At 42.8% G+C, this 12,998-nt stretch overlaps 1 protein-coding gene across 1 annotated transcript in view; it reads left to right on the forward strand.

The window, feature by feature from the left end:
• The window catches only part of pou2f2a (POU class 2 homeobox 2a), a 60,740-nt gene extending 47,942 nt beyond the window's left edge, over positions 1 to 12,798 (forward strand). The window contains exons 5-16 of the mRNA XM_078267935.1: positions 1,674 to 1,895; positions 3,085 to 3,357; positions 3,547 to 3,661; positions 3,928 to 4,019; positions 5,734 to 6,000; positions 6,165 to 6,306; positions 6,878 to 7,026; positions 7,913 to 8,110; positions 8,246 to 8,294; positions 8,873 to 9,068; positions 9,994 to 10,067; positions 12,416 to 12,798. Of these exons, the coding sequence (XP_078124061.1) occupies positions 1,674 to 1,895; positions 3,085 to 3,357; positions 3,547 to 3,661; positions 3,928 to 4,019; positions 5,734 to 6,000; positions 6,165 to 6,306; positions 6,878 to 7,026; positions 7,913 to 8,110; positions 8,246 to 8,294; positions 8,873 to 9,068; positions 9,994 to 10,067; positions 12,416 to 12,798 (2,160 nt within the window). The remainder of the gene's footprint in view (positions 1 to 1,673; positions 1,896 to 3,084; positions 3,358 to 3,546; positions 3,662 to 3,927; positions 4,020 to 5,733; positions 6,001 to 6,164; positions 6,307 to 6,877; positions 7,027 to 7,912; positions 8,111 to 8,245; positions 8,295 to 8,872; positions 9,069 to 9,993; positions 10,068 to 12,415) is intronic.
• Positions 12,799 to 12,998: the final 200 nt, after the last annotated feature.

The raw sequence follows: 12,998 nt of genomic DNA on the forward strand, positions 1-12,998 counted from the left end.
CGGATACGGCAAAAGTTTAATCTATCAACTAGCGTTGCTCTGGTTGGCTATTGCTTGCAGAGGGAATTTAAAAGACAACCGTTTATCCCACCCCTCGGATTGAGCCCTGCCAATGGTGAGTTCCCAGACCCAATATCTTGATGTGGGTCTGGCTTGTCAGGCTAACCAGGACGTGTAATCCATGAGAAAATATGGATCCCTCGAAACGTAATTGAGAATTCAGTTAAGTTGTATGCAACCATTTTCTAGGAGACAGGGTTGGTGTATACAGATGCTATGAATAGCTGAGCCATTAAAAAAAAACTTTACTGTACTGACTTCTGAATGGAGGCAACTTAAAGATATTTGCTTATAATTCTGCTCATTTAATGAATTTCATGCCGGGTATGTATTTTGGAATGGATGCATCTGTGGTGTGTTTAATGGCTTTGGGGTCCAAGGTGAGAGTTTTGTAGACAGTACTGAATATGCAAATCATGCAACTTTGTCCCCACCCACCATTTTCTGAGAAGCAAAGAGCTCTGAGAAAAAAGGCAGAACGAAGAAAGGATGCGAATGAGGTGGCAGAGAGTGATAGACATAAAGATGCAGCACAGTGCAGCGGTGATGGATGGGCAATGACAGGGCTGTGAGCAGGTAACGATAGCTAGAGGTCAGAGGTCAGCAGCTTTGGAATGTTTCTGACACCATGAAAACAAAGAGGATTGAATTGACCTTCTAGACGGGTGACCAGAAAAACTCTTGAACCTGTGAATCAGGAATCAGCAGCAATAGATGGAGGCTCAAAGTCAAACAAAACAAAGGAGCACTAATGAAGTATCTTTGACTTTGACTTTTTCCTTTTTTACTTGCACAATCTTGACTGTCTTGTCTAATGCTTCTACATTCTGAGAAGCCTGTTCCCTGGTTTTATGAATGTTTGTGAGCGTGGGTTCCAAACTGGTTTATAATTTTAGCTTTGCAGCACTCATAGTTATGCAGCTACTTAAAGTTAAGTTTCTGTTGTATGTTTGTTACATTTTGCATCGATCTCTCTCAGTGTTTTAAGACCTGAGTATGTATGTGTGAGAAAAGCAAAATGCAAAGAATGAAGGCAGAAATGTACTTTGAGATGAAGTCTAAATTATTATGTTTGCACATGAAAAATGGCTAAAAGAAATATGTGTCAAACTGGCTTTAATCACTAATGTGTGTGCACAAGTTGATTGACATTTTCTCACAGTTATGTAAAAGGCAGCCAACAAGAATCTTTTTTGATTTGTGTTTCTGGTCTACCTCCTCTTATTTATAAGTATCATTTTGGGGACGGACTTTGATTTGTTGATCTTATTTAGACTGTAAAAACAGTATTTCATTTCAACCCCATGATTTTCAAACTTGGCCATCTTGAGTTGAATGGATGGCATGTTCTTGTCACGTTTATAAAAGCAGTTAGATTTTGTGCGGATTCAGCGCGAGATTAGAAAACCTTTGGGTGTACCAGCAAAACAACACAAAAGTCAGATTGTCAGTAGTAGACGACAATGGCTGTACTTGACAATGGCTGTACTTAGCTTTGAGATCTGAGTGTGTGTTACAGTATGAATGTGATGCAGCAAAGTTGCTTTAAAAACCTTCCTTGGATTAATGCTAACAGTTACTAACAGAAAATGTGCCTTTGTGATCTACTTTAGGTAAAGAGCGAGCAGAGCTCTGAGATGACCCATAGCACCGTTCCTCCTGCAACTCCCTCCCAACAGCTACAACAACAGCAGCAGCAGCAACAACAACAACAACAACAGCTACAACAACAACAACAACAACAACTACAACAACAACAACAGCAGCAGCAACAACAACAACAGCAACAACACCACCACACACAGCTGATGCTGGCTGGCAGTCAGCTAGCAGGGGTGAGACAACACACACACACACACACACACACACACACACACACACACACACACACACACACTTTAGACCAGATTTGAATACCCCCTTCTGGGCCAACTGTTTTTTATAGATTTTTAAAGCAGGAAAGTTCAGTTAATTAATTCTGTGTATCAATGATGCTTTTCTGGACTTCATATGAAAACTGCTTTGGAAATAAAGCACCTGACTACTGAGCACAGCATATACAAGACTTTAAAATGTAGAGTTTTAATCTACAATCCAGGACCATTTGATCCTTTAAATTCAGACAAGATGTCCACATCAGTGGTCATTTTTAGTTTGTTTAAAAGTTTTTAGTTTAAAATTGCTCTCAACAAATTGAAGCGTTAAATGCTCCATGAATTAAATAAGCAGCTCCAAACATGCTTTCGGGTGAACGTCCCTTCTAGGGGTGGGAATCACCGGAGCCATCACGATACGATATCGTCACGATACGATATGATGCGATTTTAAACATATTGCAATTGCGCCAAGCTACAAACGCGTCTGGCTTTTAAAGGGAATGGGTGATGACACTCTGATTGGTTTATTGCATGTTATGCCCATAAAACACGTATGAATTAACTCTTTTGAACCATGCGCCCGACGCACGGACCCTTTTTTCCAATGTCAAACTAGCAAGAGTGGATTTGGACACGCACCTGCGCCAGGTGCTTCACGCCGTGCGCTTAGATCGTTAAAATAGGCCCCTCAATGTTAACTTCAGCGTGCACTAGCACAAAGGAAAATATTCGGTGTAAGTACATAAGTGCCTTTGAAGGACAAGAATAAACTTGCACAACAAGTAGAAAAAATCAGTACAGAGTACAGTATTACCATTAGAGAGAAATACCTGAGCTGAATGTTTTTCATTTTTTTTAAGTTAAGTGCATTTTCTTGCTTGTCTTGCTCTGTCATGCATTTACAGATTCGCCTACACCTTTATTCCTTGAATTCTTTCGCTGACACTGCTCTTTGTTCTCTCTCCTGACTTTTTTTATGTCTCCACTTTTATTCTCCCTTTACGTGATCGTTCTCTCGTCCTTTTCCTACCTTTCATCCCCTTCCTGCATCTTTACATCTTCACCTCATTTGCCATCACTGTTCTCATTTCTCTCTCTCGCCTCATTGCCATCATCCCCATTTTTCCTCCTCCTGCTCTCCCCCCAGCTTGCTGCTCTCCTCCCGGCCCAGCAGCAGCTGCTCCTCCAACAGGCCCAGGCTCAGCTCCTGGCAGCCGCCGTTCAGCAGTCGAACGCCGCCCACGCCGCTCATGCTGCCCACGCCGCCGCGCAGCATCAAGCCAACCAGCAACACCAGCAGCAGCAGCAGAACCAATCGCAATCCCATCAGCAACAGCAGCAACATCAAACCAAACAGGAACAAACTGTCCCGCCTCCACCGCAGCTGGCCCTGTCACAGCCAATCCAGCTGACAGCCCAGGTATGAACAGACAGTGCTTTAATGAACAGCATGTACCTTTTCACTCAATCACATTGACAGTTAACAACTGATTGAAATGAAGTAATGCTGTGAGTTGCACTTTTCACATTTTTTTTTTCAAAATCTTTGGCCATCAATTGACAGTTTATTTGTGCTGTATATTAAAACATAACTGTGTCTTTGTTGCAGGACATCCAGCAGCTGTTGCAGCTCCAGCAGCTGGTTTTGATGCCGGGCCATCATCTCCAGTCTCCTGCCCAGTTCCTCCTGTCTCAGCCAGCACAGGCACAGCAGCCGCAGCAGGGTGAAGTCAACTTCTGCTCTCCAGTTCTGATGATTGCAATAAAATACACACTGGCAACCACAGACCCGTTACTCTGAAGAATTCAAACCACCAAAAATTCACTCAATATTTGTAGTTTCAATTTAGAGTAAATCACTCGTTGTTGACATGTTCAAGGTTGTTGTTTTTTTGTTCCTTACCATATTGCTTTACTGTTTCCTTTTATTATTTATTTAATCATTTGATTGATTGTTTGGTTTGTTCATTGCTTGCTCTTCCTTTCACAGGTTTGCTCTCGACACCAAATCTGATTCAGCTACCTCAGCAAACCCCAGGGGGATTACTGACAACCCCACCTCGCCTGGGACTCCAAGCACAGGTAGAAAATCTCTTCGTTTGAGTGTGTGTGAGAGATGGGAGGGAGAGAAAGTAAGAGCAAGAGGTACTTTGAGAAACTACAGAACAGAACTACGTGACAAGCGGGACTAGTTATTTTCATGCAACTTGAATAGATGTTGCATTTCTCCCCCACAGGGTGTCTATCAGACTGACGTTCACCACTATCAGCCGTCATATGCTGCAAACGTCTTGCAGAATGCAAAACGCACCTGAATGTTTTTCAAGTTGTGCTCTGCTTTAGGAAACCAAAATCACTCTGTAGTTTACAAAAACAGCGAATATCTGCTGCAACAATCTGTCGAGGTAGCTGCTTTACACAAAATATATTCTATCGCAGGTTCTTTTCATAATAGACGCTATCTCTGAGTCCAATGATTTTGAATCTTGATGATATATTCACACAGCTCACCTTGCGTCCTCAGCCTTGATCTTCTATAACATAATGCATGAATGCATCCTCACACATCCGAGGGCCGTTATAGATTTTTCATTAAGCTGTGATGAAGTCATGTCAAACACAACGGCAGGTGTTCCCTGCTTGTTCATGTATTTTATGCACAGAAACGATGAATGTAAATTAGGCGTGTAGCAGCAGGTATCATGATGCATGATGTCTGGTCAATTAGTTGATACTCCCAAAGCTCGCAGGATCAAATTCCTGCTTTAACAAACTGTGTGTGTCATCTTGTTGTGGCAGGCCGAGGTTAAACTCTCCAAATATTCCATTTATAGTATTTTTCTCCTGTTTAGAATAAAACATGTTTGTTGTGCATGATTCCTGTCAAATCTATATAATTTGTCTATGCACCCAGGGTCAAATTATTGTTTTTTTATGCATGTTTCTCATCTGATCACCTCATATGTATTTACTAACCAGTTTATTTCAATTTCTTTCCAACACATTGTTTCAGAGAATGTTTTTTAATACCTGGACAGCTCTGTATAATTTAGCAGTGATACAAATAATAATAATAATAATAATAATAATAATAATAATAATAATAATGATAATAATAACTGCACCTTTTAAAACTAAATTGCAAAGTGATTTACAATAAAAAAAATAAACTACAGCACTACCATCAGTTAAAAGACAATTCCGACACGAATTCAAAGCACGAACACCGTGTAACCAGTAACATAGCTCAAGCACGGCGTTCGTCGACTGATCATGACTGTTTTCCCAAGATGGCTCCTGCCTGTATACCGAACGATACTGTCTTCATAAACTATCTTTTTAATAAACTTTCTGTACACTTACAAAGTTCTCAATGCTTCGGTTTACATGTAGGGACCCTCATTTTGCTACTGTTGAAGTGTGGTGCTATTTGGAGCCTTGTTAGTGGTATAGAAATAGCGATTTCTTTTTACTTTATCCGTGCCCCGACGACTAGCGTTATAAGCTAATTAGCGGTTTGCGCTAAAACTGGACACATTCGATTAGCATGAAAACATGTCCCAGAGAACGGTCGACTCGGTACCCATGTGTTATTAACCCCTAGGTTCATTTTGCGCCGGAATTGTCCTTTAAGAAAAAAATGTGATATAAAAGAGTGTAAGCTATTAGTATTAACACCTGCAGGGTTAAGGATTATTATACTTTCTTGGGCTTCATATGCTCAACCTCCACACATAAAATAGTGTGTATTTGAATGAAGCTTCTTATTTACGTCTCCGTCTTCCTGACATTACAGAGGGAGAAGAGCAGCGATGTTGTGGTCGTTGGAAGCAGCAGCGGCGGCGGCGGCTCTGTAGTTGCTACCGGCAGCAGCGGAGGCGGTGTTGTGACGTCTGTAGGAGCCACCTCAGCGTCCAGCAGCGCCATTGCTTCCTCGCTGACGTCCGGCTTGACTCCCGGAGCTCATGGGGGTCACATGGGGGAAGAGCCCAGCGACCTGGAGGAACTGGAGCAGTTTGCCCGTACCTTCAAACAGCGGCGCATCAAGCTGGGATTCACCCAGGTAAAAGACAGATAAGAGGGAGGTGGAGTGGAGTGGAGTGGAGTGGAGTGGAGTGTGTGTGTGTGTGTGTGTGTGTGTGTGTGTGTGTGTGTGTGTGTGTGTGTGTGTGTGTGTGTGTGTGTGTGTCAGCTCTATTTCTAACACTGTTTATCTGTCTCTGTCAGGGAGACGTCGGCGTTGCTATGGGCAAACTGTATGGCAACGACTTCAGCCAGACCACCATCTCTCGATTTGAAGCCCTCAACCTGAGCTTTAAGAACATGTGCAAGCTGAAACCACTGCTCGAGAAGTGGCTGAGTGATGCAGGTAAACATCCAGAACTTATCAGAGCAGGTGTCCTTAACTTGATTGACTGCGGACACTGGTCTGTCATAGGGAACATCGAGAAAGCAGAGTTTGTTCCCTGCAATCAATCATTTTGCATGACTTTAAAGTTTTAGAAATTACCTCTTAAACTTAACCAAGCTCTTAAAGAAATTGCATGGATAGATGGCAGTTATTTTTGATTCAAATACTGTTAACTGAAGACTCTCAATGTCTCTATTCTTAAAGAATTACAGTTAATTATTTGATGATATGGTACTTTGATATATTCATAATACAGACATTTATGTAGAATTTAATTTATTCAAATGACACAGAGTACTTCTGAGCAATTCTATATGTCAGCACCAGTACTATGAGTCTAAAGTTACCCATGTGATGTTTTAAAAAGGTTTTCACCATAGAAGTTAAGTGCAAAAAACAGTGAAAGTTCTTTTACTTCAAACAGACCATTGTTGTCTTCACTGCATGCATTTTTCTGTGCTTTCTGTGTATGTCTTCATGTCTCTATTTAATTATTTCTCTTTCCTCTCTGTGTCTCTCCCTCCAACAGAAACCATGGCAGTAGACAGCATGCTGCCCAGCCCGTCTTCTCTCTCCTCCCCCATGTTAGGCATCGAGGGTCTATCCGGCCGACGCAGGAAGAAACGCACCAGCATCGAGACCAACGTGCGAGTGGCCTTAGAGCGCAACTTCCACATGGTAGGAGATTGTCTTATTTACCCAGCATATAGAAAACTGTATCTGTCCGTCTGCCCAGGGTTGTCTCGCATTGCCAGACCTTCCTCCACAGCTCTGCGGAGGAGGGTCTGGCTAGTCCACACAGCATTCCGGGATGGGAGAAAAACATGCTCTGGTTTATCGGCATTTCTTTAAACCAATCACAATCGTCTTGGGCGGCGCTAAGCGCAGAGCGGAGCCACGATGCCGCTGCAAAATAGCCTAGGGAATTAACTTGTTTTGGTGGAACATGTGTACATTCAAAGGTTGTTTAAGCCGTGCAACAGAAAACTCAGATTGGACAGATAGTCTAGCTAGCTGTCTGGATTTACCCATCCAGGAGCAATCCCGCAAGTGGAACGTCGTGTATATAGACCGTTCTCTTAATACATTCATGAAATAGACTAGCACAGGGAGACTGACATATCCACAAAATTATATCATGGCATTTAGAGAAATCATATCAAAATGCATTTTGAATTTCTAACTGAGATCTGAAAGGTGTGGTATTTATTGTTGATCTGAGTTATACAGAATGGTGCAGGTATTTGATTTAAAAATGGAGTCTAAGCATTCATTTTTTGTAGTATTCAGATATATTACTCAACTAAAATTACCAATAGCACAGTGTAGAAATACTCTGTTCCAAGTCAAAGTCATGCATATAAACGTTTTACATTTTGTCACCAGAACATTGTTAAAGACAAATAGTTTAAGGATTGCCATCAAGTTGAGTGTTTTATTGAATTAAACGCATTAAAGGGTTAGGCAAGTATTATCACTCGTTTTTTTCTGACAGAAACCTGCATGGGTTTCAGTATCTACTCATCTGTCTATTTACTCATCAGTCTGATGTTTTCCTCCCCAGAACCAGAAGCCTACCTCGGAGGAGATCCTGCTCATGGCGGAGCAGCTCAACATGGAGAAAGAGGTGATTCGTGTTTGGTTCTGCAACCGCAGGCAGAAAGAGAAACGCATCAACCCCTCCAGCAGCACCACCCCTCCCCTGCCCAGCCAGACCTCGCCTGTTGTGACACACAAAGCCCCCTGCTACAGCCCGCACATGGTACAGTCCACCATGCATCCACTGACTCTTACTTTACCGCTTTTTGGTTGTAATTTCAGAAGTTGGCCTGATATTTGTTTCACAGATGGATGGACGTATTTTCTGATTTCCTCTTTTCCCTCTGTCCCTCTCCAGATATCAAGTCAGGGTCTGTCCCAGGTCACCACCTGCCTCAGCACAACAGGTGAGCTGTAATTACTGTTTGTGCCCGTGTACGTTCTCATCAATGAATTATTAAAGGTTAGAGCAGCGCTTCCCCGTTGTGTTTTCTGAACCCTAAGGTCAGTCACAGGAAGATTAAACTGGTCCTGATGTTATTTGGAAGAAGTTGATATTTCTGTAAGGCCGGAGCCTTTTCGCTGGTTTGATGAAACACTGAAGACTTTAGAAAAATGATTTCTGTGAGAGGAAGATTGAAATAGAAAACAATGATGTTTTGTAGACAACAACATGGAAGCACTGGTCCCATCTTGAGTTGTTTACCTCCATGAGTCATGACTTGTCCTTATGCTTTATGGACCTTGGCTACAGTGGGAGCTATCCCAGGCTTCACAGATATGACAGATGGCCTGACAGGTAACAAACACAGCTGGAAATGTATTGGCCCGTTGAGCCGAGGCTAATACTTTCAAGTCGCAAACTTCTCTCTCCAGTCTGTAGTGAATGAAGTTAAAGAAGACGCTCAAAAGGCTCAGGATCCTGATGAAGAACTGTGTCACCAAAGTGTTTATTCAGTAATAACGCTGTAACTCATCTGCACAGCGACAACAAACCTGCTACATGGCACCAATATCCCTCTTCTTCTCTTCCCCTCAGCTGCCAGTTCTTCAGCATCCTGCCCCATGACTCCCGTCAGCTCGGCTGCAGTAGGCTCCACCTCTTCCTCTGTGACCCCGCCCCCTCACAGCACAGCTAGCCCCGCCCCTCCCAGCCTCGGGGCCCACGGCCTCAACACTGGGTGAGTGTTAATCTAAATAAATAAAAAACATGGTGGTTATCTTATATATAGCTTATCTGCAGTCAGTGCCGTTTTCATCCGAGATCAAAAACGATACACTTTGGTTTTTATTTAATATTTACATGTGCTCATTTGCTTTGGCCACTGGAGTGGGTGGAAGTACAGCAGGAACAAATAACCATCTTTTAAGTCATTAAAACAAAAGCAAACGCTCTCCAGTTTCCAGTCTCAAATGTGAGAATCTTCTGCTTTTATTAAATTTGTATGATTGTAAAATTTATATTTTTGGTACTCAACTGCTGACAGGGGCGAGGCTGGAAGGTGGGCATGGGGTGGCATCGGCCCCCCCTGAAATATGATTGGCCCCCCTGGTGTCACCATTAGTTTCAGCCCTAGATGAAAAAGGGAAACATGTTTTCTTTCAATTTAAAAGAGGGATTCTTTGGGAAAGTCATATTTACTCTTCTGTATCAAAGCACAAATATGGCTAAAATGCTTTTTGCAGGTTTGTTATTTAATTACATCTATGACTATGACTATTTATATTAGTTTTCTTTACACATTTTGGAGTGCTTGAGTTGTTTTTGAATGAGTAAAACTGTCAACACCCCACCACCAAAACAGAGAAATCTGTAGTATTCAGCAGTTGAAGACTTGTCAGATTCACTTGCATCAGTTTCACTGCAATTATGCAGTTATGTGCACAAGCTAAGCCGTGGAGTTTTGACACAGATAGAAAATGGCAGGTAAAAAGATATGTAAGAAGCTGCTAGTGCCTCAATTAACACTATCAAACACAAGACAAGAGTTTGAAGCGGTCATGTCACTGATCAGTACGTTGGGTTTACGTCACTTAGCATGCCGACTGTTTCTCTACATGTGTGAATTTTCATTTGTTTGAATTTGCGGTCTATCCACATTTCAGGAACACAATGATGGGAGTAAGCACAGGGATGAACCAGGCCCTCATTGGCAGCAATCCCCTGGCTACAATGCAAGGTGTGTGTGTGCATGTGTGTGTGTTGGTGCATGCAGACCGTCCCCTCCAGCCTAGCGAGTCTTCATGATTTCTAAAGACCACTTCCCATTTCACCCTTCATCCATTCTGTCCAAAATGAATTTCTTTGCAGCCTCAGACAACGGTAGCCAACAGCGACAACACTCCTCCCTCTCAGCAAAAACTTTTTGAATCGCTCAGTATGGTGAAAGATTCAATTTGATTCTCATACAATAGCCTGCTATTATTACAAAGTGACAAGAGCCCCTTATGGCATAGCTTAGGAGGCCAAGTCAGCTTACAGGAAAGAGTTCAACAGGCACAATCCCCTCCCTCTCAGTATCGAGGCCTGTTGGCTAAATAAGTAGTTTCCACTCAAAATTCCCCTTTTTCAAAGAGACGATCTGCTGCCAAATCAATTAAGCATCACAAATAAGGTTCGTTGAGCTCAGCTTTGAATCCTTCATGTGATCCATCTCCCTATAGCGCCGATTCAGACCTTCCCCTTTGCTCCCGCTCTGTTTGGCGAGATTCAGAGCCGGCCCCCTCCAGGCCATGTGTTGATGAGAAGGATACAGTCTGTTATGGAAACTGCAGCTTTGGCACTGTCGGCTCTGATAGAGTTATAGGCTGAAGGAGAGAAGAAAGAGGAGCCTCTGTGAAAAGAGGGGATTGGAATTAAGCGTTTTGAATCCCTCTGGGGCCCACACGGTATGAATGTTTACACTCATGGTGCTGTAATGGATAAAAGGGTTGACTATTAGACTGGAATTCAAAAGTCAGCAGGTGTCACTCTCTGTTAGAGTGGAACTCTGACTGATAGACGGGTTATTCTGCCATGTTTGCTGCAGTAATTCTGCAGAAGAATACAAGCTTATTTTTATTTCTCATTTCAATATCTAAAGTAAATCTCTTTAGGTCATCAATTGTTTTTCTATGAACAGTGTGCCCCCTACTGTTATGTAGTTATGTGACGATACTTGGTTTTGTGTGCAGACAGTCAACAGAATGAAACAGAAGTTCATGTTCACACTTTCACAAGCATCAGACTCCATCTTATCATCATGTGCATGTGTATGTTTAGTAAATATCCATCTTCATCCTTTTGCTGACTATCATTTGTCTCCTTGCAATATAGGGTTACGTATTCATGACTTCTAATAAGTCAGTTCACCCATATTAGACCTCCATGTCAATACAGTGATATTGAATGTATGTATGTCTGTATGTTTTGCCTGAAGCACTCACAGAATTGAAAAATGGCTTTTCAAGATTCCAAAATTCAATAACAGGATTAGTGGCCCTGTTAATACACACAACAAATAGCCAACAAAGGAACTGCTTTGTACCGCCGAAATTATTCGGATATTCGTTTGAAAATAGTTCTGTTCTGACTTGGGTGAACAACCCATTAATCCAGGGGTGTCAAACTAATTTGAGTTCATGGGTCACATACCCCTAATTTGATCTCAAGTGGGCCAGACCAGTAAACCACTCCAGAAAGATCAGAAACTTTATCTGCCACAGATAAATATAAGTTTCTTGTCAGCTTGATTTTGGCATTTGCAAGTTGCTTCTGCTAGCGTTCTGAGGCCATTATAGGAAGAAAAAAAATAATGTTACGGACCCGGGAGAGAGGGGTAATATTCCGAGAAAAAACTCAGAATTTCTAAGATTAAGTCGTAAATTTACGGAAAAAGAACTCGGATATTCTCTGAGATAACAGTGGTAATTTTAAATTTTTAAATCAGTTTTCTGCAATTTGCAAAGTCATCCAGTTGGCCTGATTGGACCCTTTGGCGGGCCGGTTCTGGCCCACGGGCTGTATGTTTGACACCCCTGCATTAATCATTTACGCCTGCTAATCAATAATTTATTTCTATTCTGTAAAGAAAACATATAAAAACAGTTTTTGAATGTTTTATGTCACTCCACAGTGTCTGACTGCGTGTTAACTGACTTCTCTTCATTTCCTGTCTTTTTCTATCCTCTACATCGTTTTCGCTTCCTGCTTTTCTTCAACTTTTCACTCTTTTTTGCCCTCTGCCTCCATTATTCCCTCTCTCCATATTTCTTTTCACCTCTTCTTCTGCCCTGTGTCCTCTTCACTGCCACATCTACGTTTGTCCTGCTCTTCTCCCATCCTCAATCTTTTTCTCCGTCTCATCATCATTTGTCACCTTGTATTCATCACTTTTTTTGTCCTATCTTTATCCCTCTCATTTCTCTTGCGTTTCTTGCATCTTTTTGTCTTTCTTTCACTCCTCCTCTTCTCAAACCTTCTCTTATCTCTGCTTCCTACACCACTGTACACTCGTCCCCTCTTCTTCCTCTCTTTCATCCCGACCAGCCCTGGCAGCAAGCAGCGGTCAGCTGCCCATCTCCAGCCTGGAGGGGGGAGCGGCTCACCTGCTTCTGGGTGGACCTGGGGGTCCCGCTGTACCTCCTTCCCTTCGCCCCTCCCTCTTCCTAAACCGCTCCACCCTCCTCCCCATGGTGACTGGCTCCATGGCGACAGCCTCCACACCTGCCATGGGACTGGTCAGCGGCGGCGGAGGTGGTACTGGCGGCCCGAGACTCTCCTTTTCCCAGTCTCCACCCCCTGGTGCAAGCAACCTCATGAGCCCGACTTCGTGCCCTGAGGAGTCCGCATCTCCTTGTTCAAGTCCCGCCTCTTTCTGTTCCTTCAGCGAAGCCTCGCCGCCGCCCCTGGGAGGGGCCATGGCCGAGTGATTCCTGACTGACAGCCAAAGTATCCTATCAGAGGAGGACGAGGAGGAGGAAGAGGAGTTAAAGGAGCTTTAAAAATCTAAATTTACAACCTCGCCTTTCAACCAAAGCCATCTCTCTATCTGATCCATCTCTGATTTTGTCTCTCTCTTTCTCTGTCTCCCCGCTGAAGTCTTCTGTAGCCAAAAATATACACAGATGGA

Source organism: Sander vitreus, chromosome 14, assembly GCF_031162955.1.
Source record: "Sander vitreus isolate 19-12246 chromosome 14, sanVit1, whole genome shotgun sequence".
NCBI lineage: Eukaryota > Metazoa > Chordata > Actinopteri > Perciformes > Percidae > Sander > Sander vitreus.